Raw genomic sequence first — 25,774 nt, forward strand, 5'->3', positions numbered from 1 at the left:
GTTTGTGTCTTTTAAACTATTGCAACAGTTTATTTTCATGTCTAAACCAGAAGGATCTTCTCGCCTGCAGTTGATTCAGAACTCTGCAGCCAGAATTCTGAGCTGCTCAAGTAGAAGAACTCACATTTCTCCGATCCTTAAAACTCTTCACTGGCTTCCAGTTTCTTTCAGGATCAACTTTAAAATTCTGGTTCTTACTGTCAGATCTATTCATGGTCAGACCTTCCATCAGTGATCTGATCCAGACTTACACCCCAGCTCGGGCTCTGAGGTCTGTGGATCAGAATCTACTTATGCACACGGTTCAGGACCAGAGGAGAGATATATATCCTTCCAGGATAACACAATAGGAGTTCCAGAAAATCAAGGAAAAGCCTGAACAAATAAAAAAAGTCTTAAGATGTTTCTTAAAGGAGTCAGTAGATCCATCAAGCGCAAAGAGAGGAAGATCGTTCCAAAGCTTATCTTGATCTTTAGAGTACATACTTTATTGAATAGTGTTTTTATTGTTTAAGCGCTTTGTGACCCTGGTCTGGAAAAGCGCTATACAAATAAAAATGACTTACTTACTTACATGTCGTAATTTAATTGTGTGGTAGAAACTAAATATAAAATACGTTTAAAAGGGCAAGCATTTATTTTCAGACGTTTAGATTTTATAACACAATAATAATAGACAATCAATAAAAAAGAATGATCTGATTTTGTTTTAGGAACTAGTTAAGAAACTACAATGTAGTTTTTCAACGGTTGGACGACGTTCTACAACATTACCCACAATTCCTGAAAATTTCAACTTGGGAACTTCCGCTTCCGGTGTGCATGCGTTCGTAGCTCCGCGCTGTGTTAGTTTGTGCGCAGTGTAAATAGCAAACTTCGTTTTTGTTATTATTCTTCGTGGTCTCTGAATTTCACCGGATAAGGGAGAGACTGCAACGATAAGCCAAGATGCCGCGAATTATGATAAAAGGAGGCGTTTGGCGCAACACAGAGGTACGTGGAGACGAGCTAACTCACTTAGCATAATGCTAACCACTCAATCCCTGGAAATAGGTTTAATGCTTTCGGCGAACTTGACTTAATGTATTTTAACGGAGAAGTTGGGGTTTAATATTATGCTATAACTAGTTGAAACAGTTCCTACTATCTGTATTTAACGAAGCATGATTAACATTAAACAAACTTGACCAGAAATCAGTAACTTTAACATTGTTAAATATCCTGTTTATGTTTAAAGATGGATGTTTTGTTCTGAGGTCAAAGTCAAAACTGTGTGTTTTGTATCTTCTTTACCAGGATGAAATCCTTAAGGCGGCTGTGATGAAATATGGCAAGAACCAATGGTCAAGAATCGCATCTTTGCTTCACCGTAAATCTGCCAAACAATGCAAAGCAAGATGGTAAGTTGTGATCAATAAGTGGATCAAACTCATGAGTTATTGGTGACTCTAGTGACTGAACTATGATGCTCTGGATAAAGTACACAAACATGCACTGATGGTGTCACAAAACGTCAGTGACCATCATTTTCTAAACATTAGGAAAAATGAAACACTGCTCACATACACACTACACAAATATTGTTTCACATTTGTATACAGTAGGGCTGAACGATTATGGAAAAAAATATAATTGCGATTATTTTCCTAAATATTGTGAGTATTTATGCGATTATTTTTTCAATATCCTCTTTTCATATTTATGCATTTTTTAAATCGTATTCAATAAATGATAAACTTTACATTTAAATGTGTTTCTCTTTGATTCTCAAGATAAAGTTATTAAGTATGATAAAGGCAAGTTAAGCAAACCTTAAAATAAGGGAGAAGGTTTATTATTTACTCTAATTACACTTGTAAACAAACATAACATATTCACTGCAGATACTAAAAACTATGGGTAAAAACGTGTTAAAAGTGTGATGTAAACATGTATATTTATGAGTCAATAATAAGTGCAGAGTAAAGAAAAGTGAAAACACAAGTCAGTTATTCTTCTTTTTCTTACTGCATATTTGTTTCTCGTGTGTTAAGTGCATTTCCTGTCATACGCAATAATATATTATCATTTATGTTATCGGTGCAGCATCTCGATTCAAATGAACCGATGTCAGGATGTAAAGTTGTTGAAAACACTGTAGTTTGTTTCTTATGCTGTTCTTTAGCTTCTCTGGACTGATCAACGGGTTCAAGCGTCTCCACTCGCAAGTCATTTTGACGGCTCGAAGATTAAATTAACATTAAATAGAATCGCAACGTCTGGATATAATAATCGCATTTTTGAATATCGCGATTATATCGCAAATGCGATAAATCGTTTAGCCCCACTTGAGACATTCTCAGTTCTTGATGTTCATCGATATTCATTGTCCCTATTAAATAAGTATAATATTTTAACGTTCACCAGTGCAAGTTAAGATTAATAAGACTTTTTCCAACCTTTGTCTGAGTTGAGTCTAAATGTATTGAATGGGTCAGGGAACGCCTTGGGGTCCCCTGGGCAGAGCTAGAGGATGTTACTGGGGCGAACAAAGTCTGGGTCTTTTGAAAGTGCTGCCGCCGCGACCCGAACCCGGATAAGCGGAAGTAAAGGAAACAAAGTATTGAATGTGTAGTTGTAAAATGCGACCCTGTGTCCAGGTACGAGTGGCTGGATCCAAGCATCAAGAAAACAGAATGGTCAAGAGAAGAGGAGGAGAAACTTCTTCACCTGGCCAAGCTGATGCCCACTCAATGGAGGACCATTGCTCCGATCATCGGGCGAACAGCAGCTCAGTGTCTGGAGCACTATGAATTTCTGCTGTATGGCTAAAACCTTCTTTTTTTTACCCTGTTTGTTGTTGCAGTCATTTTTGCAAAACTAAAAACCTTTTTTGTACAGAGACAAAGCTGCCCAAAGAGACAACGAGGAAGAAGTGGGCGAAGATCCTCGCAAGTTGAAACCAGGAGAGATCGACCCAAACCCTGAAACAAAGCCTGCCAGGCCTGACCCTGTTGACATGGATGAAGGTTAATAATAATAATAATATAATTGATTTATATTGCACTTTACATCTGCAAACACATCTCAAAGTGCTACACAGTAGAAACAACATGAAGACATTCAATAACACAACAGTACAACACTAGACAGTGAAATTAAAAATTAGGTCTCAAAACAAAACTCATTGTGCAACAAGGTTGGTAGATAAACTTCACTAAATTGTAACCCAATTTAATAATCTACATTTTGGATTTAACTCTTAAGGTTTTCTATCTGCTGCAACTGTTTATCAGGTGTTGGGATCTTTGAAAAAAATCTTGTTAATGTAGCGGGAAACATTTTTTAAATACTGTCATTCCATCCTAACCGACTGTAATCTACCTTTTATTACTATTGTGTATTTAATGATTTATTTTTTGTCAGTAACCCCAATTCAGACAAGGGCACATTTCCTACTCGCCCTCATGTTCACTAAGAATTGGGATTGTTTTAAGAGTAATCGGTTCTTTTTTTACAGTAAGCAAACATGTATATTCATGTTAATGTAGTAACAGGCACTCACTCGTCTTCATCTTCGTCCAAAGAGGCAAATTCAAATACCTCCATACTGCTCGTCTGTAACCTCCGTCTTGAATTGAAGCCTCCACATTAGGAATTGTTTCGGAATAACTTTTAAAAGTCTATATTTTAAGTCTATATGGAAGATCCCGGACTCCAATTAATATTGCACGAACACACTGACACACATTTTGTTTTGAATAATTCCATTTAGCTTTTCAGTTGTTCTGTAATCAATAAATATAGTTATTCTCCATTAAAAAGCGGATTTATCTAATATTATCTCTGTCTTTCTCCCCTGTGATCCGTAGACGAGCTGGAGATGTTGTCTGAAGCTCGAGCTCGACTTGCTAACACTCAAGGAAAGAAGGCAAAGAGGAAGGCCAGGGAGAAGCAGCTGGAGGAAGCCAGGTCAGACCCGTGCAATCATCATGAGTAGATTTGACTGTTCCAGTGTGGCCTTTACAGAGATTCAAGAGAAAAAACTAAAGATGTTTCTATCACTCTGCTATAAATTACATATAATTGAGAGTCTGATTCTCTCAACTGTGAAGGCGACTGGCGGCTCTGCAGAAGCGCAGAGAACTGAGAGCTGCGGGAATCGGAGTTTCAAAAAAGAGGAAGAAGAAAAGAGGAGTGGATTACAACGCCGAGATCCCGTTTGAGAAGAAACCTGCATCTGTGCGTAAACTTCTTTACGTTCTTGGTTCCTAAACACAGTTTCTTTGTTCATTTCTTTCCATCTCTTGTCATTTGTTCTCCAGGGCTTCTACGACACCAGCATGGAGGAGTACGACCCACTGGCGCCGAACTTCAAACGACTCAGGCAGCAGCACTTGGATGGAGAATTACGGAAGTCTGTGTCACAACAATTGATTTTTTTTACATAATATTTATATATTAGTAAGTGTTGAGTCTTTGTTTCCAGTGAACAAGAAGAACGCGATCGTAAGAAAGACCGGCAGAAGATCAAGTCAAAGAAAGAAAGTGATCTTCCGTCCGCCATCCTGCAGACCAGCGGTGTGGCTGAGTTCACCAAGAAGCGCTCCAAACTGGTTCTACCTGCACCACAGGTGAAAACACACACACACACAACACTCGCGCAATGAGGACATTTTGTTTTTTTAGAGCAGCAATTTCATAGAAGAAACAGAAATGGAAAAAATATTGAATTCAAATGCATAATAATAGAAATGGAATGAAATGATTACTGATGACAGTAAAACAAATAACAAATCACTATTTTTAGCTTTGCAATACAAGTAATATTGCAAAATGCATCAAGAATAATAAGCATTCATGAAATGCAAATGCAACCAGAGGGTTGGGGGTTCCAAAGTAAGTAAGTAATGGTTATTTATAAACACTAATTAATAAGTCTATTAAATGAACTGGCTGCAGTGAGCAGAATGAAACAGCAGAATCTCCTCTTCCTGCCGCGCGGTTCAGTGAACACATCGTGTCACTTGTTGAATTACTTTTGCTGGAATAAGAAGTTATTTGAAGTGATACGACTTTTGTTTGTGTCCAAACTGTTTCTGTACGTATGACCTGTTTTTTGTTTGTTTTAATGATTGTATGTTTAGTTCCATTACTTATTGTGGCCTTTTAAATTTGTTTTTCACTCTGAAATATTGTGAGCAATAGAAAGTCAAGCAGGGACAAGTTTGTGATCCATTTATGAACTATTTCTTACTTTGGACAAATGTGAGCTGAACGTAGTTTATAACTGCCTGATTAACGCCTCTATTAAATCCTCCGTGACATTCTGGTTTCCCTGAACGCAATCCTCTCTCCGTTCATCTTCGACCAGTATAGGATAGGGATAGATTCCTACAGAGTGTTGCAGCTAAAAACCTGCTGAAACACTGAAAACAAGTCTTAAATCAATCCTGGAAAAACACCCACCAGTGGTTCAAAACCGCTTACGTCATCAAAACAACAGAAGCTGCAGCAGCATGAGGTCGACAGGCTCGACAAAGTATCACGGATTCATCTTATACTCATTTAAACATGTTTTATGATGAGGTCGACGAGGATTAAAAACATTTGACATTTATGTGCAGACCTAAAAAAAAGAAATCTGCACGTCATGACCTCGAACGCATCACTGCTACTGTAGACTGAATAGACAGAGATGCCCCGATGTAAACCTGGTTCTTTAGGGTTCAAAAGGAGGTTTTCGGATCATTAATTCTTCAGATATTTATATTCCCACTTTAATGTGCCAGTCAATGATTTTATTGTATTTTATTCATCTTATTAAATGTATCTTTATTTAATTAATTCAATGTACACTCTATTCCACAACAACACATACTATTCCTGTGTTGTTTCTACTATACTGAAATAAATGTTTAATTGTTTCTGATATGAAGATGAAATCTGACGCATATTTTAATGTTAAAACAGATATAATAATTGCTGACTTTGTTTTTATATGTACTTTGGCAATAATAAATAAGAATAACTTGTTGCAACATATATAAAAAAAAAGAAGTATGAACTATTTCATTGTTGTAGTGGTGAACATTAGAACATTTCCAATTATGAACATTGAATTGAACTAGTTCATTTTAAACTGGTGAACTGAACTTTGAACTAGATCACATAGAAAGTGAACTTTCCCAACACCGGTGAGAACCTTCACAGACTTTCACTGGATTCACGGTTTTAAGCCGTCACAGCACACGTGGAAGTTTAATCTTGGATGATTTAACTTCTGTTCACTAACTTGAGTAAACCTGCTGAGATCGAACTACAACAACTTCTCACACAGAACTTTCTTCTGTGACGCATCTTCTTTTTCTTCTAGATCAGCGACGCTGAGCTGGAGGAAGTCGTCAAGTTAGGAGTCGCCAGCGAAGTCGCTCGTCAAGCTGCCGAGGAGAGCGAGAGCGGAAACTCTGCGTCCTCCACCCTCCTCTCCGAGTACAGCGTCACCAACGCCATGAACACGGGCCTGCGCACGCCGCGTACCCCTGCTGTCCAGGACAGGATACTGCAGGTAATGTTATTTTAAAATGGTAACCCAGTTACATTACTAGTTACTCCTTTCAAAAGTAACTCAAAGTTGTAGTAGTTACTAGTGGAAGTCACTTTTAAGTAAGAGGGAGATAAAGACATATTTGCAGAGTTCAGGGCACGTGTTTGGATGCTGTGATTTATCAGTTCAGACAACAAGTGAGAACGAAAGATGAAATCAACCATAAACCAATAAAACATAACACACGGTAAATTAGAAGTGAACCAATCATATCATTTTGTTCCCAATCTTTCAGTCCCATGATATTTACTAGCCCCATTTATTTCCCCACTAGGTTTTTAAACACGCAAAAGTCCCGTCTTCTTAATTTCCTAATGACGACACAAACCTATTAAAAACATTCATATTTAACAACTCTGTATAAAAAAACACAACAACCCTTAAAAGAAAAGGGACAAACGATACAAAATGTCAAGTTTAAAGTAAATTAAATGACTTGAAAAATAAAATAAAACTAGTCCAGCAACTAATCGAACCACATAAACTTCCTTTCTTTCTTATCGACCGACAGACAGAAAGTATGTGCGTTTTTTGTGTTATTTGTTCATTAAAGTGATGCAGTGTTTATTTGGTGTTTCGCGTTAAGTTTCAAAATATCATATGTTCTTGAATGCAACGTTGATGTTTCAAAGAGGTGCAGAGAATCGAAGCATCAACCTTTACCGCGACACTGTTGCTCTGACAAGTGAGTGATTTGAACTGAACGTTGTCATGTGAAGTAATGAGTAACGAGGCTGTTAAAATCAGTCATGATTAAGTAGTTACACTTGTTACCATTAAAAACTAATGACGTGTTCACTAATCGTGTGTGATTTAAACTCGTCTTAAACTTCATCCTCGTGTTCTTCTGTCCTCAGGAGGCTCAGAATCTGATGGCGCTGACCAACACCGACACGCCGCTGAAGGGCGGGCTGAACACGCCGCTGCACGAGAGCGACTTCAGCGGCGTGACCCCGCAGCGGACGCAGGTCCAGACCCCGAACACGGTCCTCAGCACCCCCTTCAGGTGAGATCTGCTCACGTGTTCATCAAACTTCACTTGACTGTAACGTTCTCCCGACTCTGCAGGACTCCTGGTCAAAGTCAGGGCGCCGACGGTATGATGACCCCACAGTCCGGCGGATCGCTGACCCCACGCGGGGCCGTGACCCCAGGTCTGACTCCGGCCCGCACGCCTCTGAGGGACAAACTGAACATCAACAGTGAGGAACAACTGTCGGATCCAGCTTTCAACAAACACATGGTGAGAAGTTCTTTGGCTTTTGTCGTCGCCACATTGTCGTCTAACGATCTGATCGGTTCCAGCAAAAGGAGAGTCTGCAGCACCTGAGGCAGGGTCTGCTGTCGCTTCCTGTTCCCAAGAACGACTTTGAGATCGTCCTCCCAGAAAACGCAGAGAAGGATCTGGAGGAGACGGAGATGGAGAGCGGTTTCGTTGAGGACGCGGCTGAGATCGAGGCGCAGAAGCAGGTAAGCAGAAGTGAAGCAACTTTGATGGATAAATACAGAGGGTTTATTGTGGGGGTCACGCTTTAAAAGTTCAGTTGTGACCATCATTGCATACGAGGTCTCATCCGTCTCAGCAACCTTCTCGGTAACGGGGCCTGAACAACTCCTATAAACCTTCGCCGCCAACCGATCAAATATGAAGCAATATAGACGTTTAATATAATTACTCTTTTGAAGCATCCAATTAGCCGTCGCTATATGGAGCAGTTTGTAGAAGGGCATCATGGGAGTTCTATTGGCGGGTGCAGTAAATGGTGCCTCTTAATAAGTTCTGTGGTTGTGCTGATGTGGATCCACTGTTTAATTAAATCACTTGTTTGTTCCTGCAGATTTATACAATATATTTAAACATGTGCAAAAAAACATGTGTTACACACTAAGACCGTGGGAGAACTGCAACATGCAGAGACACCACCATACATGAAAGAGCTGCACGACGTATCGGAAAAATATAAATATTGCGATATGCATCGAAAAGATGTGCAATCATTTTTACATTTCTTACATGCATCAACCAATCAGTGTCACGTTCTGTTAAGTTGTACATTTTTTACTTCTGTCTCGTTGTTGTTTACGTCTCCGTCCGTCTGGAGCTGTGCGGCGCGGCTTGCTAGGCTCGGTTGCTATGGCGACGCATTTTTCCGGCGCCTGCTTAGCGCTGCTCAGTATATCCACGGAAGTAATGCTAACTTGTGATCTAGTCCAACACTAGTGATCCAGTCACTCGTCTCTTTCAACCTCCTTTGTTAAAGCAACATATTGTAAGAACTTTCCATCTCGTCTCAGTTGTTTTCTTATAAGATCGTGAACTTACAAACAAACCTGTCCGTCTTCACCGTATGCTTACAAGCTAAGTTGTTAGCGTCATTTATAAAGTGTTATGTGTGCGTCTTCACCGTATGCTCACGAGCTAAGTTGTTAGCGTCATTTATAAAGTGTTATATGTCCGTCTTCACCGTATGCTCACGAGCTAAGTTGTTAGCATCATTTATAAAGTGTTGTGTGCGTCTTCACCGTATGCTCACGAGCTAAGTTGTTAGCGTCGTTTATAAAGTGTTGTGTGTGCGTCTTCACCGTATGCTCACGTGCTAAGTTGTTAGCGTCGTTTATAAAGTGTTGTGTGTGCGTCTTCACCGTATGCTCACGAGCTAAGTTGTTAGCATCATTTATAAAGTGTTATGTGTGCGTCTTCACCGTATGCTAACGTGCTAAGTTGTTAGCGTTGTTTATAAAGTGTTATGTGTGCGTCTTCACCGTATGCTCACGAGCTAAGTTGTTAGCATCATTTATAAAGTGTTATGTGTGCGTCTTCACCGTATGCTAACGTGCTAAGTTGTAGCGTCGTTTATAAAGTGTTGTGTGTGCGTCTTCACCGTATGCTCACGAGCTAAGTTGTTAGCATCATTTATAACGTGTTATGTGTGCGTCTTCACCGTATGCTAACGTGCTAAGTTGTTAGCGTCGTTTATAAAGTGATATGTGTGCGTCTTCACCGTATGCTCACGAGCTAAGTTGTTAGCATCATTTATAAGGTGTTATGTGTGCGTCTTCACCGTATGCTAACGTGCTAAGTTGTTAGCGTCGTTTATAAAGTGTTGTGTGTGCGTGTACAAGGAGGTGGATTTATTATTGATTTGGTGATATTGCGACGCGCCGGCGGCTCCTCTCTGAGGTCGCTCAGTTTGGCGGGAAACCGATGCAAGTCCCGCGAGACTGAGCGTTATAAGTGAAATCTTTCTACGATCATGTCGTCATCAGATCAGAAGCGCGTAAATAAACGGAAGGGAAATATTGCATCGTTTTCCTTCTATAAACCCCTGGACATCACTACAGTACTACACATGCTACATTTTTAGGTGAAAGAAAAAAATATTGCATTACCGTATTTTCCGGACTATAAGTGGCTCCGGAGTACAAGTCGCTCCAGCCATTAAATGCATAATAAAGAAGGAACAAACATATATAAGTCGCACTGGAGTATAAGTCGCATTTTTGGGGGAAATTTATTTGATAAAATCCAACACCAAGAACAGACATGTCATCTTGAAAGACAATTTACAATAAAAATAGAGGCAACAACAGGCTGAATAATTGTACGTTACGTTACATGAACTGAGAACCTGGTATGTTAACATAACATAATAAGAGTTATTCAGAGAACTATAGCATAAGTAACTAACAAGTTTACCAAACCATCCGTGTAACTCCAAATAACTCAAATCACATGAAATCTTCATCCTCGGTGTCACTTTTAAACAACTTACTAACTCCGGAGGTAGAAGATGCGGCGCTTCCTCTTCTACGTCGAAACTATTAAAACACAGGCCTAGAGCGCCCTCTTGAGGTTAAGTGAAAATAACATGTGAAATGATATACCAGTAATAATGTGCCTACTCCCATCAGTATGTGTGAATGGCTGTCAAAGCGCTTTGTGACCCTGGTCTAGAAAGGAGCTATATAAATAGAGATTATTATTATTATTATTATTATTAATAATTTCACACATAAGTCGCTCCAGAGTATAAGTCGCACCCCCGGACAAACTATGAAAAAAAAACTGCGACTTATAGTCCGGAAAATACGGTAATATTGCAATTCAAGACACAAATATCGAATATCGCATTTATTTCCAATATCGTGCTGCTCTATGTTCACACACTCAAACCATCATGAAGTGATGGAGTGATGGAGGGTGAATAAAAGGATAGAAATGTATTATATTCTGGTTGTTTCTTCACCTGCAGCTTCTTCCTGACTGAATATTTTGTGTTTCAGGCTGAAAGAGACGCCGAGCGAGAGAAGGAGCTGAAGCTGCGACACAATTCTGTCCAGCGAGATCTTCCCAGACCTACAGAGGTAACAATGGTCAACACTTTTTCCTGTCGTTCCGTCGTGACCAGCGATCATACGGCGTGTCCAGGTGAACGAGTCGGTCCTGCGCCCGGCCTCGCACGAGCAGCTGCCGGACCTGCAGCTGGCCGAGGAGATGATCAAGCAGGAGATGATCACGATGCTCCACTACGACTGTCTGAACCATCCGTCCAGCAGCGCGCCGCAGATGCTGCGGGTCAAAGGTCGCGGCCTCTCCTCCGCCGCCAACAACGCGTCGCACGTGACCTACCTGGAGAACCACACCTACAAGCCGGTCAGCACGGAGGAGATGGAGCAGGTGAGCTGGTGTGGACTAGTGGAGGGTATAGGTATTACAACTAGTACTACAATGAATTAAATTGAGCTTATATTTATACAGTCCAGTAGTGGTGTGTACTGGCAAGAATACCACACATCACAATACTTAATTTATTGCTATATAGTGATATATATACTGTAGTAACAAGGATATATTTGTGGTATTGTCCAGTACTTGACTCTGGTGTTGTGAGAGTGTAGTAACAAGTATATATGTGTAGTATTGTCCAGTACTTGACTCTGGTGTTGTGATAGTGTAGTAACAAGTATATATGTGTAGTATTGTCCAGTACTTGACTCTGGTGTTGTGATAGTGTAGTAACAAGTATATATGTGTAGTATTGTCGAGTACTTCACTTTGGTGTTGTTATAGTCTAGTAACAAGTATATATGTGTAGTATTGTCCAGTACTTGACTCTGGTTTTGAGATAGTGTAGTAACAAGTATATATGTGTAGTATTGTCCAGTACTTGACTCTGTTGTTGTGATAGTGTAGTAACAAGTATATATGTGTAGTATTGTCCAGTACTTGACTCTGGTGTTGTGATAGTGTAGTAACATGTATATATGTGTAGTATTGTCCAGTACTTGACTCTGGTGTTGTGATAGTGTAGTAACATGTATATATGTGTAGTATTGTCCAGTACTTGACTCTGGTGTTGTGATAGTGTAGTAACATGTATATATGTGTAGTATTGTCCAGTACTTGACTCTGGTGTTGTGATAGTGTAGTAACATGTATATATGTGTAGTATTGTCCAGTACTTGACTCTGGTGTTGTGCTAGTGTAGTAACATGTATATATGTGTAGTATTGTCCAGTTCTTGACTCTGGTGTTGTGATAGTGTAGTAACATGTATATATGTGTAGTATTGTCCAGTACTTGACTCTGGTGTTGTGATAGTGTAGTAACATGTATATATGTGTAGTATTGTCCAGTTCTTGACTCTGGTGTTGTGATAGTGTAGTAACATGTATATATGTGTAGTATTGTCCAGTACTTGACTCTGGTGTTGTGATAGTGTAGTAACATGTATATATGTGTAGTATTGTCCAGTTCTTGACTCTGGTGTTGTGATAGTGTAGTAACAAGTATATATGTGTAGTATTGTCCAGTACTTGACTCTGGTGTTGCAGAATATACCGACCAGACTGTATCCTCCCATCCTTAGTCATAGCCGGGATTTTATTGTTCCCTATAGCTGCAGAGGAAATAATGACCGCTGCCATCTAGTGACTAGAGGTTTAATTACAACACAACAAAAAATAACAAACGCTTTGAATATTTGAAAATTAATTGTGAATAAAGTAAAATAAAACCAAATACAAGACTGTTCTGTGAGAAGAAATATTGCGAAGTTCAAGTGCAACAGTACCAGTGAGTGATATGGAAGCTTCTGTGGGTCCAACAGGCTAAACTGGTTCTGGCGGCGGAGATGGAGGTGGTCAAGGCTGGAATGGGTCACGGGGACCTCAGCATGGAGGCCTACACTCAGGTGTGGGAGGAGTGCTACGGACAGGTACAGAGAGGAACACGGTTCAGAGGTCACCTGAGCAAACAAGGTTAACCCGCTTCCTCCTCGTCCAGGTGCTCTACCTGCCGGGTCAGAACCGCTACACAAGAGCCAACCTGGCGTCCAAGAAGGACCGTATCGAGAGCCTGGAGAAGAAGCTGGAGGTATCAGAGACCTCGGACTCGCAGTCTTGACCTCGGGGCTCATCTCTCTCTCTTGTTTTGATCTAAAGGTCAACCGAGGTCACATGACCACCGAGGCCCGGAAAGCCGCGAAGCTGGAGAAGAAGCTGAAGATTCTGCTCGGAGGGTTGCAGTCCCGAGCCCTGGGCCTGCTGAAGCAACACAGCGAGCTGTGGGAGCAGGTAACATCCCATAATGATCCACCGTCACCGGCCCCCCTCGTGGTTACCGCTGGAGAAGAGTGTAACTCCGTGCTCGTCCACTAGGTGGAGCAGGCGGCCACCGAGCAGCAGACCTTCTCTCAGCTGAAGAAGCAGGAAGATCTGGCCATTCCACGCAGACTGGAGGTGAGTGTGTGACGCGGTACGGCAGGAGATCAGTGCCACCAGAGGTTTGAATGGTTGGATTTAATTCAACCTTTTTTGTATTGAATTATTGGCATTAATGTAATTTTCTGGTGGCACTGATCGCCCTCCATACATGGTCCTGGGTGGATGACTCAGCAAGTTTGTCTTCAGGCTCTAAGGGAGGACGTGGAGCGACAGATGGAGAGAGAGCGAGAGCTGCAGCAGAGATATGGAGAGCTGATCATGGACAGAGAAGCTCTGATCAACAGTGCTCAGAAATATGCAGAGTAACACACACACACACTTACACACACTTACACACACACACTCACACGAAACCCGTCAGTAACCTTTACTCTAGACATACTTCTACATGTTGCCGTGACGTCACGTACTGATCAGTGTTCCTGTAATAGTGACCAATAAAGTTTCTTTCAACTGTGAATCGCTTTTAATTCACAATTAAACAATTGATCGATAATCAAGTATTTTTCTATGAAGGTTCAGACAAAAGTTTCACAATAATGGCTGGAGTACAAAAAAACGAGTGTATGTCGTCACAATTCTGGTGATATGTGTATTACAATACAATTTTTATTGTATTACGGCAACAATAAATATACTATAATACCTGACAATACTACACTACTGTGATTGTTGCTACGGGCGTATTTAACTCTGGTGTTTTTGATAGTTTAGTAACAAGTATATACAGGTATGTGTAGTATTGTCCAGTACTTGACTCTGGTGTTGTGATAGTGTAGTAACAAGTATATACAGGTATGTGTAGTATTGTCCAGTACTTGACTCTGGTGTTGTGATAGTGTAGTAACAAGTATATACAGGTATGTGTAGTATTGTCCAGTACTTGACTCTGGTGTTGTGATAGTGTAGTAACAAGTATATACAGGTATGTGTAGTATTGTCCAGTACTTGACTCTGGTGTTGTGATAGTGTAGTAACAAGTATATACAGGTATGTGTAGTATTGTCCAGTACTCGACTCTGGTGTTGTGATAGTGTAGTAACAAGTATATACAGGTATGTGTAGTATTGTCCAGTACTCGACTCTGGTGTTGTGATAGTGTAGTAACAAGTATACATGTGTAGTATTGTCCAGTACTTGACTCTGGTGTTGTGATAGTGTAGTAACAAGTATATATGTGTAGTATTGTCCAGTACTCGACTCTGGTGTTGTGATAGTGTAGTAACAAGTATATATGTGTAGTATTGTCCAGTACTTGACTCTGGTGTTGTGATAGTGTAGTAACAAGTATATACAGGTATGTGTAGTATTGTCCAGTACTTGACTCTGGTGTTGTGATAGTGTAGTAACAAGTATATACAGGTATGTGTAGTATTGTCCAGTACTCGACTCTGGTGTTGTGATAGTGTAGTAACAAGTATATATGTGTAGTATTGTCCAGTACTTGACTCTGGTGTTGTAGTATTTACAGACCACATGACTCTTGACTAAGTTGTAACTACTTTCATTTGTTTTCAAACCAAAATGTCCAAAAATCAGCTTTAAAAAGCTGCTGAAATCAACTGTATCCTCTCGTCCTCAGTCATTGCCAGGATCTTGCAAGATTTCATTGTCTTTTAGCAGCAGAGGATGCGACATCTAGTGGCCGGAAGTTTAATTACAACACAAAAAATGTCAAATGCTACATTTTAACAATTGTTTTATTGAAATATAAACTATATAACAAGTGAAAATAAAGTTCTTTACAAAGTAAACATTGATACAGTTTGAACAAACACAAATAAACATCTGTTTATCGTTTGTTCAAATATGTTGATAACAAAACAGAGAATTATAAAAAGTATAACAAATACAGAAGCGCCTCCTGGTCACATGACGAGTCAGCAGGTGAGGAACATCATGCCGTGGCTCGAGTACGAACTCTGCAGATCAGAACCAGAACCATCATGACTTGGATCAAGAACTGAAACAACAAAGACCCACGTTGTGTCTGTAGCTGTATCTCCTCAGAGCTTCTCGCACGTGTCCAGGTGTGATGGCTCCGCTGGGAGCTTCTGCAGCCGCCGGGCAGCTCTGGAACCAGAACTTCATCAGTGTCATGGAGCAGGTGGTCATAATGTTTCGGCACCTTCTTCCGCTTCCTCTGCCGGGCTCTGGTGTCGACGCTGCCGTTGCCCTGAAGGAGGAGTTTGGAGTACTGGGAGGAGCCCGGGGGGGAGGGAGGAGCAGGGTCGGGGGAGTCTGGGTCCTTCTTCACCTGCGGAGACACAACTGTGTTCAACTGACAACACAAGTGTGTGTGTGTGAATATCACTATTTGTTTATGTGTGTGCGTACTTGTGTGCACGTACCTGTGTGTGTGTGTGTGTGTGTGTGTGTGCACGTACCTCTGTGTGTGTGTTGTAGTGGATGTATATGTGTGTGTGCGCACACACGTACCTCTGTGTGTGTGTTGTAGTGGATGTATATGTGTGTGTGCGCGCACACACGTACCTCTGTGTGTGTGTTGTAGTGGATGTATATGTGTGTGTGTGTGTGTGTGTTGTAGTGGATGTATATATGTGTGTGTGTGTGTGTTGTAGTGGATGTATATGTGTGTGTGTGTGTGTGCACGTACTGTACCTCTGTGTGTGTGTGTGTTGTAGTGGATGTATATGTGTGTGTGTGTGTGTGTGTGTGTGTTGTAGTGGATGTATATGTGGATGTATATGTGTGTGTGTGTGTGTGCACATACCTCTGTGTGTGTGTTGTAGTGGATGTACTGTATATGTATGTGTGTGTGTGTTGTAGTGGATGTATATGTGTGTGCGCGCACACGTACCTCTGTGTGTGTGTTGTAGTGGATGTGTGTGTGTTGTAGTGGATGTATATGTGTGTGTGTGTGTGTGTTGTAGTGGATGTATATGCATGTGTGTGTGTGCATGCGTGTGTGCGTGTGTGCGTGCGTGCGCGCACGTACCTCTGTGTGTGTGTGTGTGCGCGCGCACGTACCTCTGTGTGTGTGTTGTAGTGGATGTATGTGTGTGTGTGCACGTACCTCTGTGTGTGTGTTGTAGTGGATGTATATATATGTGTGTGTGTGTGTTGTAGTGGATGTATATATGTGTGTGTGTGTGTGTGTGTGCACGTACCTCTGTGTGTGTGTTGTAGTGGATGTATGTGTGTGTGTGTGTGTGTGTGTGTGTGTGTGTGTGCACGTACCTCTGTGTGTGTGTTGTAGTGGATGTATATATGTGTGTGTGTGTGTGCACGTACCTCTGTGTGTGTGTTGTAGTGGATGTATATATGTGTGTGTGTGTGTGTGTGTGCACGTACCTCTGTGTGTGTGTTGTAGTGGATGTATATATATGTGTGTGTGTGTGTGTGCACGTACCTCTGTGTGTGTGTTGTAGTGGATGTATATATGTGTATGTGTGTGTGTGCACGTACCTCTGTGTGTGTGTTGTAGTGGATGTATATATGTGTGTGTGTGTGTGTGTGCACGTACCTCTGTGTGTGTGTTGTAGTGGATGTATATATATGTGTGTGTGTGTGTGTGCGCACGTACCTCTGTGTGTGTGTTGTAGATGATGTATATATATGTGTGTGTGTGTGTGTGTGCGCACGTACCTCTGTGTGTGTGTTGTAGTGGATGTATGTGTGTATGTATGTGTGTGTGTGTGTGTGTGTTGTAGTGGATGTATATATGTGTGTGTGTGTGTGTGTGTGCACGTACCTCTGTGTGTGTGTGTTGTAGTGGATGTATGTGTGTGTGTGTGTGTGTGTGTGTGTGCACGTACCTCTGTGTGTGTGTTGTAGTGGATGTATATATGTGTGTGTGTGTGTGCACGTACCTCTGTGTGTGTGTTGTAGTGGATGTATATATATGTGTGTGTGTGTGTGTGCGCACGTACCTCTGTGTGTGTGTTGTAGTGGATGTATATATATGTGTGTGTGTGTGTGTGCGCACGTACCTCTGTGTGTGTGTTGTAGATGATGTATATATATGTGTGTGTGTGTGTGTGTGCGCACGTACCTCTGTGTGTGTGTTGTAGTGGATGTATATATATGCGTGTGTGTGTGTGCGCACGTACCTCTGTGTGTGTGTTGTAGTGGATGTATATATATGTGTGTGTGTGTGTGTGTGTGTGCACGTACCTCTGTGTGTGTGTTGTAGTGGATGTATGTGTGTATGTGTGTGTGTGCACGTACCTCTGTGTGTGTGTTGTAGTGGATGTATGTGTGTATGTGTGTGTGTGCACGTACCTTTGTGTGTGTGTTGTAGTGGATGTATGTGTGTATGTGTGTGTGTGCACGTACCTCTGTGTGTGTGTTGTAGTGGATGTATGTGTGTATGTGTGTGTGTGCACGTACCTCTGTGTGTGTGTTGTAGTGGATGTATGTGTGTATGTGTGTGTGTGCACGTACCTCTGTGTGTGTGTTGTAGTGGATGTATGTGTGTATGTGTGTGTGTGCACGTACCTTTGTGTGTGTGTTGTAGTGGATGTATGTGTGTATGTGTGTGTGTGCACGTACCTCTGTGTGTGTGTTGTAGTGGATGTATGTGTGTATGTGTGTGTGTGCACGTACCTCTGTGTGTGTGTTGTAGTGGATGTATGTGTGTGTGTGTGTGTGTGCATGTACCTCTGTGTGTGTGTTGTAGTGGATGTATATATGTGTGTGTGTGCACGTACCTCTGTGTGTGTGTTGTAGTGGATGTATATACGTGTGTGTGTGTGTGTGTGCACGTACCTCTGTGTGTGTGTTGTAGATGATGTAATTGGCTGAGATGACTTGAGTGACAGGGTCAGTCTTCACCGTCATCTCTTGCTTCACCAGCAGCGACAAGTCCACGACCTTCAGAGCAACAACATGACCAGGTGTGTGTCTGCGTACGTGTGAGTGTGTGTGACGGTTCTAACGCCTGGTGTTACCTGGGCAACCGTCTCGTAGGCCAGGTAGGACAGGATCTCCATGGCGATGCTGTTGGGTTTGACCTCCAGGCTGCTGCAGTCCAGCCAGTCCCGGAACTTGGCTGCTTTCTTGGCTGAGTCGACAGAAACAACACTTTACATTCAGGAGCTTCAAACAATACACACATGTACACATGTATGTACACATGTATGTACACATGTATGTTCACATGTATGTACACATGTATGTACACATGTATGTACACATGTATGTTCACATGTATGTTCACATGTATGTTCACATGTATGTACACATGTATGTACACATGTATGTTCACATGTATGTACACATGTATGTACACATGTATGTACACATGTATGTTCACATGTATGTTCACATGTATGTTCACATGTATGTACACATGTATGTACACATGTATGTACACATGTATGTACACATGTATGTACACATGTATGTACACATGTATGTTCACATGTATGTTCACATGTATGTACACATGTATGTACACATGTATGTTCACATGTATGTTCACATGTATGTTCACATGTATGTTCACATGTATGTTCACATGCACACACACTTCATTCATGAGGCACCAGAACATCCCTGCACAGATTTTCACAATAAAAGGTTCTGCTATGAAAACCTTCTCCAATATAAAAACTACTAAAAGTATAAAAAGGTTGGAATAATAGTGTCGAACTAATCCAATCAAACACAGAGCCACTCGCTCTTATAACCCTGACCTTGACCCAGAGGCAACAAAAGGGATACCACAAACACGTTTGTTTTCAGGCCATCGAGTCACTTTGACCCAGAGGCAACACAAGGGATACCACAAACAAATTTGTTTCCGGGTCACTTTGACCCAGAGGCAACACAAGGGATACCACAAACAAATTTGTTTCCAGGCCACCGGGTCACTTTGACCCAGAGGCAACACAAGGGATACCACAAACAAATTTGTTTCCAGGCCACCGGGTCACTTTGACCCAGAGGCAACACAAGGGATACCACAAACATTTGTTTTCAGGCCACCGGGTCACTCTGACCCAGAGACAAGGCTTACAGTCATGTCTCACCAAAGCTCAGCTGTCGGCTCTCACAGAACTCCAGGTACTGGTTCTGGTCCATGCAGCGGGTCTGACGCTCCAGCCTCTGAAGAGACAAACAAACTGGGCTCAAGGTCGAGGTGTTCAGTGTCGACGAAGCTTCATGAAGCACTGAGCTCAGCGTCCACTGGGTGGCGCTCTCGAGGGCGCCCCCTGCTGCTCTCCAGAAGTCACTGCTTCATGAAGCTTCATCCTCAGGTCATGACCTCTGACCTCCATGCGCTCCTGCTTGACCTGGTCCAGCTCTGGCCTCTCAGCCAATGACAGCAGCTCTCCAGTCTGGTCCATCCACACCAGGAAGTCCTGAGACAGACGCTGACGCCGGTTTCCTGCTGACGCACCTGCTGACGCACCTGATGACAGGTGAGGCGTGAGACGTGTGTGTGTGTGTGTGTGCGTGCGTGTACACGTGTGTGTATGTGTGCGTGTGTGTGTGTACCTGACTCTTGTGTGTCGTCCTCCTCCATAGTCTTCAAGATCTTGGACTTGTAGTCTCTGAACTGAAGGTACTTGAGCAGACGAGACAACTTCACCTGAACACAGATGTTGATCTTGAATTAATGTTTTTCACATAGTTTGACATTTTAATACCAATAATTCAAAATACATTCTCTAGACTTTTCTAGTTTTCAGAGCCACTAACCCTAACTTTTAACCCTTGTGTTATCTCAGGGTCAAAGTGACCCGGAGGCCTGAAAACAAAATGTGTTTGTGATATCCCTTGTGTCATCATAGGGCCAAGGTGACCCGAAGGCTTTAAAACAAATGTGTTTGTGGTATCCCTTGTGTTATCTCAGGGTCAAGGTGACCCGAAGGCTTGTAAACAGATGTGTTTGTGGTATCCCTTGTGTTATCTTAGGGTCAAGGTGACCCGAAGGCCTGAAACAAAATGTGTTTGTGGTATCCCTTGTGTTATCTCAGGGTCAAGGTGACCCAAAGGCTTGAAAATAAATGTGTTCATGGTATCCCTTGTGTTAACTCAGGGTCAATGTGACCCGAAGGCTTGAAAACAAATGTGTTTGTGGTATCCCTTGTGTTGTCTCTGGTTCAAGGTGAACGACCTCCCTGGTTTCCACAAATACATAAAAAACAACCCAAGGGATACCACAAACACGTTTGTTTTCAGACCTTCGTGTGCGTGTGTGTGTGCATGCGTGTGTGTGTGTGCATGCGTGTGTGTGTGTGTGTGTGTGCATGCGTGTGTGTGTGTGCATGCGTGTGTGTGTGTGTGTGTGCATGCGTGTGTGTGTGTGCATGCGTGTGTGTGTGTGTGCATGCGTGTGTGTGTGTGCATGCGTGTGTGTGTATGTGCACGTGCACCTTGTCTCTCCTCATCAGGAACAGAATGTCTTCTGCTGAGATGAACCTGGATCCACGTAGAGTCGCCGCCTCACAGGCCTGGTGAAGCTGAAACGTGGCGTCATGAGCGTGAGCGACAACCACCAGTGCGACTGTGCGGTCGTTACCATGGCGATGAGCTGCGTGTGCACTATGTCCTCCACCAGGACGGCGGTCTCGTACATCGGCCGCTGCGCGTCTCCGAGGGCGAACCTGAGACACGGACCGCCATCGTGAGTCATGTGACCAGGGTTGGAAAACACAATCAGTTTTCAAACGACTCACAACTGGACGTGCACACACACGCACACACACACACACACACGATCACAAAGACACAAAAACGGTGACCAGAATTAGGTAAAAACCAGGATTTGCATTCCCACAGAAACCACTTCCAGACCTGATCCCATTTCCTGAGGGTTCCGCCTCCTCAGGCCGCGGCTGCGTCCTGATTGGTCGACGGCGGCCGTCAATCGCCGGCGTCGGCTGGCGGCTGTGGTCGTGAGGATGACTTTGGTTTTTTAGGTTTTGGGGTTTATTTTTGAAAAGCCGCTCTGACCGCCGACACACAACACCAGGTGAGTCCCTCCACACTGACACACACTGACACACACTGACACACACTGACACACACTAACACACACTAACACACACCAGGACATCACACACACTTTTGACCTTTTGAAGATGAAATAGTTTAAAAATACATCCGTTTATGTCTTAACAGCTGATTTAAATCTTTTGTTTATAATTAAAAAAAACGACATTAATCGAGGGAAACGTTCAACACTTGATCCACAGAAACTAAAACATATTTTCTTAAATAACTGTGAAAATTGACTTTATTTGAAAAAATAAATATTCTATAAAATACAGAAGAGAACGAGAGAGAAATTGTGTATTTTTTTCTCTGAAGAAGTTAAAATACTTCTGTAAACTTGTGGTGTTTTGTCTATTGTTGGACAACAAAACTGATATTTATCGTCAGACAATAGTAATAATAGGTTAACGATCATTAATGAATCAAAGTTAAAACATATTAAGTGTTCAGTCACATGACTCACATCTTTCCTTTTGCGGTGGAAAAAAAAAATCAAATAAACACTAAATTATTCATTTTATTTAATCAATTTAGATTTAACTTGAATAAAAAGTCATTAATAAAAGTTGCTTTAACTTTACTTTGAACTTAAACTTGAGTGAAAAGTGAAAACTTGAGTTTTAAAAATGACTTTTTCTAACAATCTTTTGTGTGTTTGTGTCACAGAAATGGCTTCAAACAGTTTGTTCAGCAGCAGCTCCGTGTTCTCGGGTGAGTTTATAGTTTATCCTTCAACTCATGCTCAGAAATACTCAACGTTTAATGAACTTACTGTAGATTTCATTGATCAACTTCACCCTGAAGACACGAGGATCTACATTTTTATAAACATTTCCAAAATAACTTGTTTAAAACATCAATAAACACGTAATAAACACGTAATAAACACGTAATAAACACGTAATAAACACGTGCGACTCACATCATGCTCTGCAGCTCCGGGATGAAGCTGGTCCTGGTGCTGGGAAGCTCTTTGGACCCGGACATGGTTCATCACAGTCCAGCCTGCACACAATGCAACACAACACAAACACACAAAATAACACACACATTTTTAGTCGTTTTTATAGGTTTTGTTGTCAACATGGAGAACTATGGAGCTCCTACGAAAACATGGAGGAAAGAAAAAGATTTTAAGAAGTTAAAAAAGATCTCGGGGTGTAAAGAACACCTCGAGATGTTTAACAGATCTTTAGAAGTTAAAAAAAGGTTTTTAGAAGTAAATAATCTTGAGAAGTTACACATTTTAGGTCTTAAAAGTCGTTTTTTTCTTCCACGTTACGTTACTGCTCGAGAAAAACAAAATAAAATCCATGATTTCATGAACATAACGTGTCAGTTTGAGTGTTTTCTCTAAACACAAACATATATATATATACATACATATATATGTACACAATATTGATCATATTTCTGACGTCATTACTTTAAAAATGTAACTGTTTAAAGGTTCAATGAAAGCAAAATATAAATCTTTAATGAGCTTCAGATGCAAACAAAGAACGAGCAGGAGCTAAAACAACATAGCAGTGCATAGCTGAGGTCACACACACACACACACACAAACACACACAGGTACACGCACACACAGGTACACGCACACACAGGTACACACACAGGTACACGCGCACGCACACACAGGTACACGCACACACAGGTACACGCACACACAGGTACACACACAGGTACACGCGCACGCACACACAGGTACACGCACACACACACAGGTACGAGCACAGGTGGTGTCACCGCAACAACTCCCTCCGGCAGTAGAATCTACATAATAAAACTTCGGTTCCTTCAGTCAAACGCTGCGGTCACTGCACACAAAACAGCTCAAAAGAATAGAGCGACGGAGGAAACAAGAGAGAGAGAGAAACAAGAGAAAGAAAAAAAGAAGAGAAAGAACGAAGAGAAAGAAAGAAAGAAGGGAAATCTCACCGTGAAGCAACAAAGAGATGAAACTCGAGGATAAACAATAATAATCGCGTCAACAACTGGAGCCTTTCAAGCGTTTGGATGTTAGCGCGATTTAATGACGTCACTTTGAAAAACACGGGGTCGACGGGAGTTGTAGTTTTGCGCTTTACTTTCTTTTATGCGATGATTAGGAAACACTTTATTTTATTGAAATCACGATCGAAAAACTTGTATTTGTTGTGGTGACATTACAGGATATAACAATGACATGAAGAGATGAATACAATAAAATAAAATACAATACATTCAAATAAAATAAGAGACAATAGCATGAAATGACATGTAAATAATGCAAAAAACAAAACTTTTTAAACAATATTCATGAACAGCAGAAGTGAAGAAGATACTGGTCCGTATCTCAGTCTAGTTCATGTATCAGCAGGACTGGAAACTATAAACTACAAGTAATATCAGGAATATCGTAATTTAGAAAAACTTGTCTTTTTGTGTCAGAGAACAAAGTGTATGATTTTATAGTTAATAACATTCTCCTTTTTTTCTATTCACGTTGCAAATATAAAGTAGTCATTTCGAGATTAAATGCTTCTCTTTTATTTTCCAACGAGGATTAGTTTTATTGTATTAATTAATTAATATTATTTAATGAAAGTCGATTTTTCTGTACCGTATTAATTTGTGTTTAAAAAATAAAACAATAAAAATAAAATACATGGAAGTATGTAGAAACGAATATAGATTAAACTAGTTCGCGTTATATTTCTTCACGTTTTGTGTGTTTATACATCATACATATGTATTTATTTATAATAAAATACCTTTTAATACACACACTTTTTGTATTAAATTGCTCACAAGTTGAAACGTTTTCGTTTAATTCAACAAAAAATGTACAGAAAGTCCTAACGTTGTTGTAATTGTATTAAATATATATGTTGACGTTTTTATTTTTATTAATTACATTTTTTGTATTTATGATTTGTATTTAAATTTAAATATATATATATATATGTGTATTTGTTCACATGTTTAAGATGCGAAACACACATTATTTTATTGCTTTATTTGTTTATTTACATGTTCTCAGATCCAGCCTCCAAGTGTCGACCCGCGCCATCAAAACCACCCACTGACGCCCAGAGGCTTCTTCAGCCGCGCGGCACAGCAGCGCCCCCTAGAGGACTCGTGCAGACCGACAGCCCCAACTTCCTGTGCTCCAGTTTACCTGCGCACTGGCGCAGCAACAAGACGCTGCCGAGACCCTTCCTGGTGAGTCTGTCACGTGACGCGTGTGACGGATGATTGACAAGCATGATTGACACGCGGATGCTGCAGGTGTTGAGCAGAGGCGACGACGTACCTGACGGCGTGCTGGTCACGGTGATGGCCGGAAATGACGACAACAATAACGCAGAACTACGGAACGCGAGCGCGACCATGAAGCACGGATGCGCGCATTTCAACGACCTGAGGTTCATCGGCCGCAGCGGCAGAGGTACAACAACAAGTACACAACAATTACACAACAACAACACAACAACAACTACACAACAGCAACTACACAACAACAACTAAGCACAACAACAACAACTACACAAAAACAATACAACAACAACTACACAACAGCAACTACACAACAACAACAACTAAGCACAACAACTACATAACAACAACACAACAACAACTACACTACAACTATGCAACAACAACTACACTACAACTACACAACAACAACTACACTATAACTACACAACAACTACACAACAACAAGTACACTACAACAACAATTACACAACAACTACATAACAACTACACAACAACAACTACAATACAACTTCACAACAACAACTACACAACAACAACAACTACACTACACCTACAACTACAGAACAACAACAACTACACTACAACAAACACTACAATACAACTTCACAACAACAAGTACACTACAAAAACAACTACACAACAACTACATAACAACTACACAACAACAACAACAACTACACAACAACTTTGTTCATCATCTTGGTTCTGGTTCCTCAGGTAAGAGCTTCACTCTGTCCATCAACGTGATGACGTCTCCGCCTCAGGTGGCGACCTTGAGACGAGCCATCAAGGTCACGGTGGACGGACCGAGGCTGCCCAGACGTCAGAGGGCGAAGGAGGTGAAGTGTGGAGTCTTCAGGTCCACCTGCAGCAGCTCCACAGGTGAGTTCGAAGAACATCTTCCTTGAAGAAAGGGATAAACAAAACACTTTTGTTCCCAGAGTGTAGATCCTTCTCCTCCTGTCTCTGGACCAACGAGCCCTCGTTGAGTTCCTCTTACCCCCCAAATCCCAGAATGCACCACCTGCCCGCTCTGCCCCACTACTCCGCCCAGACGTACCCCTTCATCTCGACTCCGGCGCCCCCTGTCGGCGGAGGCTTGTACTGTGGCATGAACCAGGACGTGACCTTCAACAACTACCTGGACCAGAGCTGTTTCAGGGACGAGCCGGTCTGGAGACCTTACTGATGTTCTCTGGGGTCTCGTGGTCATGACAGAAGAAACATGAG

At 41.6% G+C, this 25,774-nt stretch overlaps 3 protein-coding genes across 6 annotated transcripts in view; 2 read left to right on the forward strand and 1 right to left on the reverse strand.

Moving 5' to 3' along the window:
• The first annotated feature begins 819 nt into the window (after positions 1–819).
• On the forward strand, positions 820–13,772 carry cdc5l (CDC5 cell division cycle 5-like (S. pombe)). The gene is made up of 19 exons (XM_087802895.1): positions 820–993; positions 1,297–1,400; positions 2,640–2,801; positions 2,881–3,008; positions 3,852–3,951; positions 4,095–4,221; positions 4,305–4,396; positions 4,469–4,613; positions 6,356–6,547; positions 7,444–7,592; positions 7,655–7,829; positions 7,892–8,056; positions 10,871–10,951; positions 11,016–11,264; positions 12,697–12,804; positions 12,873–12,962; positions 13,031–13,162; positions 13,247–13,327; positions 13,499–13,772. The coding sequence occupies exons 1-19, from the start codon at positions 949–951 to the stop codon at positions 13,616–13,618; spliced, it is 2,445 nt and encodes an 814-aa protein (XP_087659021.1). The 5' UTR covers positions 820–948; the 3' UTR covers positions 13,619–13,772.
• Positions 13,773–15,000: 1,228 nt separating this feature from the next.
• On the reverse strand, positions 15,001–24,600 carry supt3h (SPT3 homolog, SAGA and STAGA complex component). Of its 3 annotated transcripts, none has more exons than XM_087803047.1 (12): positions 24,579–24,600; positions 22,203–22,285; positions 20,805–20,889; positions 20,659–20,745; positions 19,778–19,871; positions 19,552–19,691; positions 19,309–19,384; positions 18,226–18,338; positions 18,044–18,148; positions 15,441–15,569; positions 15,296–15,385; positions 15,001–15,234 (listed from the first exon to the last, which is right to left on the reverse strand). In XM_087803047.1, the coding sequence occupies exons 2-12, from the start codon at positions 22,265–22,267 to the stop codon at positions 15,193–15,195; spliced, it is 1,026 nt and encodes a 341-aa protein (XP_087659173.1). In that variant the 5' UTR covers positions 22,268–22,285; positions 24,579–24,600; the 3' UTR covers positions 15,001–15,192. The 3 variants fall into 3 exon arrangements, with proteins under 3 accessions (XP_087659173.1, XP_087659174.1, XP_087659172.1); XM_087803048.1 differs by lacking the exon at positions 24,579–24,600 and adding an exon at positions 23,222–23,298 and having other exon boundaries at positions 19,552–19,679; XM_087803046.1 differs by lacking the exon at positions 24,579–24,600 and adding an exon at positions 23,222–23,298.
• The window catches only part of runx2a (RUNX family transcription factor 2a), a 5,030-nt gene continuing 172 nt past the window's right edge, over positions 20,917–25,774 (forward strand). The window contains exons 1-6 of one of the 2 annotated variants that reach the window (XM_087803050.1): positions 20,917–21,257; positions 21,947–21,991; positions 24,306–24,487; positions 24,554–24,713; positions 25,262–25,426; positions 25,486–25,774. The exon at positions 25,486–25,774 is cut by the window's right edge and continues 172 nt beyond it. In XM_087803050.1, the coding sequence (XP_087659176.1) occupies positions 21,949–21,991; positions 24,306–24,487; positions 24,554–24,713; positions 25,262–25,426; positions 25,486–25,733 (798 nt within the window). In that variant the 5' untranslated portion in view covers positions 20,917–21,257; positions 21,947–21,948 and the 3' untranslated portion in view covers positions 25,734–25,774. Of the gene's footprint in view, positions 21,992–24,305; positions 24,488–24,553; positions 24,714–25,261; positions 25,427–25,485 lie in introns of both variants that reach the window. The other variant, XM_087803049.1, reaches the window with a different exon arrangement.

Source organism: Callionymus lyra, chromosome 11 (genome assembly GCF_982586985.1).
Source record: "Callionymus lyra chromosome 11, fCalLyr1.hap1.1, whole genome shotgun sequence".
NCBI lineage: Eukaryota > Metazoa > Chordata > Actinopteri > Syngnathiformes > Callionymidae > Callionymus > Callionymus lyra.